The sequence below is a fragment of the Plasmodium fragile genome (genome assembly GCF_000956335.1).
Source record: "Plasmodium fragile strain nilgiri unplaced genomic scaffold supercont1.33, whole genome shotgun sequence".
In the NCBI taxonomy this organism is placed as follows: domain Eukaryota; phylum Apicomplexa; class Aconoidasida; order Haemosporida; family Plasmodiidae; genus Plasmodium; species Plasmodium fragile.
The window spans coordinates 56,133-64,352 of record NW_012192613.1 but is presented as its reverse complement, the minus strand read 5'-3'; the positions used below and the strand labels follow the sequence as shown (position 1 = coordinate 64,352).

The following is an 8,220-nucleotide window of genomic DNA, read 5'->3' as shown; positions in this document are numbered from 1 at the left end:
AAAGGAACACTTTGCGCAGTTATAGATTTTTTTTTCTCCAACTAAAACAAAGTAAATGGGGAAACGCACGAAATGTAGAAAAAAAAAAAAAAAAAGAAAAAAAAGTAAGGCTAAATAAAATTGCTACAAAAAGGAACAATAAATAAATGACAAAATATGCGCTAAATTGACAAAAGGTAAAGGAAAAATATGCGCTGATAGCAGTCCACATGTTTTTACTTATTTTTTTTTTTTTCTCCACTGCACAATTATTTTATGCGTACAAGTACGTATATGGGTCATATGCTGTATTTTTTCTCACGCCCCTGTGACCAGTTGGCACCGCGGGGCCCACCTGCGGATTGTTGTCGCTAAACAGGGCGCCTCACAAAAGCACGGCCCCTATATAGGCAATACGCATATATATATACGCAATTAGTATGCCTTTTTGTTTCTTTTTTTTTTTTTTCTTAATAGGGACAATAATACTACAAATAAAATGTAACGCTTTGAATTTTCCAACTTATATTTTCTTAATTTTTTTTTTTTTTTTGTTTAGCCGTAGTGCATGTTATGTGAACCTTACAAGTACAGCTGTACGGAGTTAACTCTTGCGTATCAATACGCGTCCATAAGCTGCGCCACGGGTGAAAAGATAAACAATAAAAAAGTTTGGAATTAACTTGGTTAGTTCTTTCAGCGCATACTGCTCTCAGACGACTTTTTTATGCGTTCTTGAGAGCGGCGCATTTGTTCCTTGCCCCCTTTTCTTGTAGAAAAGGAGTTCCCGGCGTTTTCCAATTGGCTCATTTGTTTTATTTGGACGACCAAAGTGGAACTCCACCCCCTAATTTGGTTCTCAGTCGTCCTATACCCGCGACGATGATTTTGAGCGAAGTCAACAGGGAGTGACCTTCTGTAGGCCCATTCGTTGGCTTCATTTGTGAGGTGAATTCTTCACCGCGCTGCGCCATCTGCAGACTCTAAATGCGCTATATATATAGGTAGCATCCCCGGTCGGACGAGACGAAAAAGGACGGCAACATGGGCGTGGAGAAGAACGCCCCACATGTGGCGCTCAAACTGAGTGACGTTTTTGCCTCAGAAAAGAAACCCGCCCAAGCCTACCTGCAGCACCAACAAAGCAAAAAACCAAATAATGAAGAATCCATAGAAAAGTCGAAAAACATACTGAACAAGTACAGAGTGACGAAATTGAACAATGGAGAGCTTAACAACATCTATGTAAAAAATGAATTCTTCAAAGATAGAGCAAGGGTGAATGGAATGGGGAAACCAAATAGGGCGGTAAAAACTTCCCCCAAAGGAGGCGATGATTACACGAATGGGGATGAAGAAGATACCAAGGAAGGAATTGACAGTTCGTTTAAATTTGATAGGAGAAAAATTCACAAACAAAGCAACTTGCTTATGTCCACTGGGACCATCGGACTAGTTGTGCACAACGGAATAATGTGCTTGTCGATGAAGGGGCAACAGTGTTTCGTCATCACAAGTGCCAAAAACGCATTTTATGTCCTGGATCCACATAAACTTAGGAAGGCCTACGCATCCGAGCACTACCCAGAAGACATACAAAATCTGTACTGCGCAAATGGGTACGTCTATGTGATTTTCAGAAAAAAAGTTTACAAGGTGAATGAGTCAGGTGGGAAAAAAATCTTCTCCTTGGAGGATGACGTGCATACAATTGTAAATATTCTAACTGTGTATGATTACCTGCTAACGTATAGCAAAAAGGAGATAGTCATATGGAACGACGTGCACAAGGAGGGATGCGATGACGACGGTTTTGTTAGCGACTCCTGCAGTGAAACAGGGCAGGGAGAAGACGCATCTTATCAGGAGAAAGCAGAGAAGGAGGGAGAAGAAGCTCCCGTCCCGGGGGATACAACCATGAGTGGCTGCCCAAACGGGAAGAAACATCTTTTCAAAAGGATCCTCCTATTTGACGACCACTCCGATGTCGAAATACGCTCCGTCATCCACCCCCCAGGGTACATAAACAAAGTGATCATCCTAACGAGTGAAAATAAAATATACCTGTACAACATAAACAAGGAGAAAATAATCCACGAGTATAGTGCTCTCCGGAGCGTGACCTTAGGAAGCGAAAAAAACGTAAAAATTATGACCCTAACCACGAAGAAGGATCAATTATGCATTGTAACGTCAACCAATGAGCTTTACATAGTGGACATGGAGAGAGACGAACTGGTGTACTCAAAGAATGTACACATGAATGAGGACAAAATTACTTGTGTGCAGTTCTACGATTATACTTGTAATAGTGAAAGCATGTCAGTCATTTTGGTAGGCACCGAGTTAGGGAAAATTATTATGATCGATTTGAATAGCAGTAACTATTTCATTTTACGAGATGCTCACGATTGTGTGAAAGCCATATTGATACCTCCGCAAGGGGGGTACCTATTTACAGTAGGACAAAGCGACAACAAGATTAATCTGCTCAACTTGCATAAGTCCACATTCACCTTGGATGTTATGAAGAGGAGGAACAGTTGCGTTGGATTCATCAATAATGTAAAATATTTGGATGACGAAAAATTTAAAATTGTGGTTTCTGCAAATGAGGCAAATAAACGGGAAGGAAATCTCTACATCATAAACCCACATTGCCCTGAACAGAATAAAGACTTTTCATGGAACAAAAAAATTAACCTCATAGATAGGACCATTATCGATTTTGATATTAATCCTAATAGGCACTACGATTGGAATAATATGCTCGTATGTGTGAGGGACTGTCCACGTGTTTACTTGGCCTCCTCCTACAAGAAGATTATAGAAAATGTATTTTTGTCCCTTCCTGGTGATGTTATCAGTGGGAATTCCAAAGAGCGCATGATGAGGGGAGGGGGAAAGGGGGCATCAAAGAGAAGAGGCCAAGGAGTGGACACACAGGCACACAATGACCCCAATGGAGTGAAGGAAGGCCTCTTCCAATGGATCCATAATCTGTCCAAGCATGCGCAGGAAGGTCCCAGCGAATTCAAAGAAGAAGAGTACAAAATATATGACCACTACAACGAAAATGGAGACTTCGAAAACGATCAAGGAGAAATGGGAAAGAGAAGGAAAAGCGCAACGAGTGTGTTGATATCTACGTGTGGACATATTGGTATTGTGGGTTATAACGATGGGGAAATTCATTCCTTCAATATGCAATCGGCAACTTACAGAAATGAGTACAAGGTGAATAAGTACTCTTTCAAATCTAAGGCGCATCTAAATGGAGATATTTTAAAGCTTTACCGGTACGGCATAAGCAATTTCGTGTCCGCTTCAAACAGCAAGGAAGATCTTTACTTAAGGGTCTGGAACATATACACAAGTGAATTAATATACTCCTACTGTATCAAAAAGGAGTACCTAAATAGTCCTCAGTATAAAAGTAATCACAACGATTGTGATGTTTCCATAGCGTCCTTCTACCATTTTAACATGCTCACTGTGGTGTGCCTTTCGAATAACCACACAATAGTCCTAGATATTGAACAGAAATCAATAACCAGAAGGTTCGATTTCGCCTATGCAGTTACCAATGCTACTTTCAGTGCAGACAACAGATTAATTCTATTCGCTCTAAAAAATAATACTATACTAGTGTACGAAATTATATCCAACACCTTTATTGATTATTTGTTGTTCAAAAGTGAAATCACTTCCATGGTGTATAATGACGTTTATTTGTACACGGCACACAGAGCTGTGGAAAATTATCTTTACTCCTTTACTAATAAAAATCTCTTCAACAGTAACAACTTCGTGGTTAATGATTATCGCTCCTTTGATGCCATCCTGATGGAGGAGTTGTCTGATGGGGAAAGCACACTCACGTATCCCGAACCGACTGTGGCGGAACTCATTGGGATGAATTGCGACGTGGATGATGAATACCTGAATGGCAGCGCTACTCTAGCAGGGGACTCCTCTACCAAGACCCACTCAGAGACAAACCATAAGGGAACGCTCAAATCGGCGCAGTTAATCGAACCATACAAATCCAGCGAAAAACAAATCAACAAAAATCTTCTCACCATGTCTGGATTTACCATGTCCAAGATTGCTTATATTATCTTCTTAGATAAAATAAAAGAAAATTGCAGGGTACAAGAGAGCGTAAAAAAAAATGAACAAATCCCCTTTTTCCTCAGCGCACAAATGGACAAAAATATAGAATACGCAGAAGGGAAGGAACTGGAGTTTTTGCAAAATATCACCAAGGACAAGGCCGACGCGGAGGAGGAGGAAACTGCGGAGCGGGACGAAGTGGTTGATGAAGTGGAGGGCGAAGTTGCTGACGAAGTAGTTGAAGAAGTGGGGGACGAAGTCGGAGACAAAGTTGACGACACAGTGGCTGACGAAGTGGAGGATACAGGGGATAACCAGGTGGACAGCCCTGGCGACGGCCACGCAAAAACCAAAGGCAAACCCCGAAAAACGAAAAACAACAAAAACAGACATATCACCAAGGTGGATAAAATTGAAATGCCCATGTCCAAGCTGCAGGAACTGCTAGCCCAAAATGAGGACTCCTACATAAGTAAATGCGAAAAAGAAAGAAAATGCAACACATGGGGGGGGCCTTACTCCCTCCTTGTGCAGCAAAAAACATATTTACTCCGTAAAACTACCCTTATACACTTCTGTTTAAGTGTACATGTATTCATTTCCGTTTCCTTTCCCGTTTTCACCCCCCATTTAGACGTCTTGAAGTACTTGATGGGACTCTCCCCGTCCGGGGTGCACTTCAACATCCTCTGTTTGAGCTCCAAGGACGAGGTAAGAGTTCTGCCCTCGCAGTTTCTGCTTATCCAAGGCATCCACCTATACGCATACCTAAATTCGTACACTCGCACTTGCAGATATATACACATATTTACATTTTTTCCCGTCACCCCCTCTTTTTTTTTTTTTTTTTTTTAGCTGGAAAACATGATGAACTTCTTTATTTATCATGTCAAGACGAACGACAACATCGACCTGATTCAAGCATACATTTTCATATTTTTAAAAGTGAGCCTTGCATATTTTATTGGCGCACAAGTCCCGCTGTGGAGAGGCGGCAAGATACATGCGCTCGTTGTTGATGCAATTTACTGGGAGATAAGCATGTGTAGGTATATATGTGTATAATATATGTATATATTTTTATTTTTTTTTTTCCAGGCACACGGCAAAAAGCTGCTCAAAATGAAAGACAAAAAACTTAGGAACACTACAGAGGTGCTGCTGCAAGAAATACAAGCGAGCTGGTCGAATATCAATTTCTTATTTGAAAGCGTTATTTTTTTTATCAAGTTTTTAACAAATATACAGCTGGAGTGACACTGTCACGGGAGTGAAGTGTCCACCAGTCGTGAATGCATGTGTGCAATGCGCCTTTTTGTGTGCAACCAATTTGCTCTGTGCAGCTTATCCCGCCATGCGCAAATTTGAATTGGGGTCAGCGGTAAATCAATAGTCCCATCGCCGCAAAAGCGCAGCATGAAGCGCAGCAAAAAATGGCAGGCAGTATCTCGTAGGCGCACATTCCTTGCAGTTGGCCCCATTTTACCAAACTGCCAAGTGCGTGATATGATTGTACATTTGCATTATTATAATTTGTTTCATATCAAAATATCGTTCGCGTGACAAATTGTGTCTTTTTTTAAACGACACAGCGACATGGCGCCTTTTCATTACTTGTTTCGTAAAAAGGCCATTTGCAATTCGTTTGCTGATTCGTTCTGAATTCGTTTTTTTTACAACTTCTTTTTCTACTGCTCTTTTTTTATTATGGCGTTTCAATTCGAGACCCCCCTTCAACTTTTTTCAAAACGTTCCTTTGAATTGCTCTTCAGGTTATCCTTGCAACCATTAATTTCTTGTAATGGCCCAATTTTCTATTTTTGATATGTGTGCATAATCAACACATTACAAGTGGACCATTTGCATCGCATCCACCCTCAAAACTCATCTCAAAAAGTGTTGCTAAAAAATGTAGTAGCAATTTTGTTAAGCTAATTATTCCGTGTTGCAACTTGCCCAAAATGGCTGTTACACAAAATGGTGGCTCTTTCCTTCGTAATGCGCTTGTCATACTTGTCATTGTACACATGTACACCAAGTTGACCACGCGCAAGAGAGCGTAACAAATCTTATTAATCTTGAGGAGGACATCCTTTTTAATTCAAAACGAATTCTCATTATTCTCCAACAAGTTTGCCTTCATAAAGCTCTTGTGCACTATGGAAAAGGGACAGAAACGAAAAAAAAAAAATAAAGAAAACAAAGTAAACCCCAGAGTGGTAGTTCATTATGTGCTCCTTCTTATCAAGTTGAACGGATACACATAAAACACAAATGAGCACATATCAACATGTGCATATGTACATGTACGCATCCACTTTATAACACGCATACATGTGTGTCCATTTTTTTTTTTCCCCTCTCTCCTTACGCTGCTGCTGATCTTCGTCTATCACTCGCTGAATTTCTGTCAAGTCATAATTCTCTGGGTTAAACCTGCAGTTGTGAAGGGCAATTGGTTACACTCGTAATGGTGAAGAATTCTACATGTTGGTAAGGCAAGGCGCAAATTGGACCAAAAGGAATGAGCGTTCAGTTGTCCAAATCGCTAATCACTCAAGTGCAACTTTTAACATGAAGGAAAAAGGCATATTTTAATTCAAAGAAGTTGCCAGAAAAAACGACTAGCCAAACGCACACTCGCGCAAAAAAAAAAAAAAAAAAAAAAAAAAAAAAAAAAAAAACTAGCTAACTTGAAAACTTTATTATTTTGCATTTCAATTTCTATCAAAGGTTCTTCATTATAACTGCGTTGATAAAAAGGGGAAAAAACAAAATAAAAGCAGAAGGTGTGAACTATGAAGGGATGTCACAGAGCTCCTATTATGTAGAAAAGGACAAACACCGTGACATGGGCTGTCATTCGCCATTTCACTCCACCGCTTGCTAATCTACCCATTTGTATTTTGTTGTTTTTTTTTTTTTTTTCCTATTACTCAATTAACTCCAGCTTGTATTCCAGATCCAGGAATTTGTCTTTTTTCTGTTGCGTTTCAATATGATACACTAAGCTACGGCAGTTGTCATTGTATGCGGCAGTTGGGTTGTACCTCAACTTAATTCTTTTTATGTAAGCTAAAAAATTGACCTTTGGAAAAAAGTTAAACTTTGGCATTATGGCACACGCTATGTATACGATACGATATGAAGGGTCACAGTTGGGGTGAGCGAAATGAGAAGGTAATATTGTTTTCAGTGTTTATAAAGGTGGAGGGGGGGGGCGCAAGTGCTGCATTTATGTTGTGCCCTTGTGTGGAGAAAGAGGCGGATGCCAAAATAAAGCTCCCAATGTGACATGTGTATGTGTTTAAAAACTGGTCACGCATCTTCACATGCGTATATGTTGTTTTAAAAAAATAACGCAAAAAATGGGTTAGTGGTATTTCGTAATATTTTACACTAAAAAAAAAAAAAAAAAAAAAAAAAAAGGCACGCCACACATCAACTCGTGCATATGTTTATTCAAGCACGAGCTGACTGCAATGACTCTAAGGGGAGAAGTACCCACACAGGTGTTTTAAAAATAAAATGCGCAACTTTTAAAAAGAGGAGACTACTTTTATGAAAACAAATAAATGTTCCCTTTGCTACTGTTCAAAAGGGGGCACCTTTCTTGGGGAACACCTTTTTTTTTTTTTTCTTTTTTTTTTTTTTTTCCTATTACTCAATTAACTCCAGCTTGTATTCCAGATCCAGGAATTTGTCTTTTTTCTGTTGCGTTTCAATATGATACACTAAGCTACGGCAGTTGTCATTGTATGCGGCAGTTGGGTTGTACCTCAACTTAATTCTTTTTATGTAAGCTAAAAAATTGACCTTTGGAAAAAAGTTAAACTTTGGCATTATGGCACACGCTATGTATACGATATGAAGGGTCACAGTTGGGGTGAGCGAAATGAGAAGGTAATATTGTTTTCAGTGTTTATAAAGGTGGAGGGGGGGGGCGCAAGAGCTGCATTTATGTTGTGCCCTTGTGTGGAGAAAGAGGCGGATGCCAAAATAAAGCTCCCAATGTGACATGTGTATGTGTTTAAAAACTGGTCACGCATCTTCACATGCGTATATGTTGTTTTAAAAAAATAACGCAAAAAATGGGTTAGTGGTATTTCGTAATATTTTACACTA

General features: G+C 39.7%; 3 protein-coding genes across 3 annotated transcripts; 1 reads left to right on the top strand and 2 right to left on the bottom strand.

Annotated features, from left to right (window-relative positions):
* Nucleotides 1-1,023: 1,023 nt before the first annotated feature.
* AK88_03061 (uncharacterized protein) lies at nucleotides 1,024-5,352 on the top strand (the record flags this gene model as incomplete). Its single annotated transcript, XM_012480684.1, has 4 exons — nucleotides 1,024-4,567; nucleotides 4,730-4,806; nucleotides 4,951-5,040; nucleotides 5,194-5,352. 4 exons carry the CDS (start codon nucleotides 1,024-1,026, stop codon nucleotides 5,350-5,352), a joined length of 3,870 nt encoding a protein of 1,289 aa, XP_012336107.1.
* Nucleotides 5,353-6,196: 844 nt separating this feature from the next.
* Nucleotides 6,197-7,210, bottom strand: AK88_03060 (uncharacterized protein; the record flags this gene model as incomplete). The annotated part of the gene is made up of 4 exons (XM_012480683.1): nucleotides 6,197-6,252; nucleotides 6,467-6,531; nucleotides 6,789-6,842; nucleotides 7,032-7,210. The coding sequence occupies 4 exons, from the start codon at nucleotides 7,208-7,210 to the stop codon at nucleotides 6,197-6,199; spliced, it is 354 nt and encodes a 117-aa protein (XP_012336106.1).
* A 545-nt stretch (nucleotides 7,211-7,755) lies between these two features.
* Nucleotides 7,756-7,938, bottom strand: AK88_03059 (uncharacterized protein; the record flags this gene model as incomplete). The annotated part of the gene is made up of 1 exon (XM_012480682.1): nucleotides 7,756-7,938. One exon carries the CDS (start codon nucleotides 7,936-7,938, stop codon nucleotides 7,756-7,758), a length of 183 nt encoding a protein of 60 aa, XP_012336105.1.
* Between the last annotated feature and the right edge of the window lie 282 nt (nucleotides 7,939-8,220).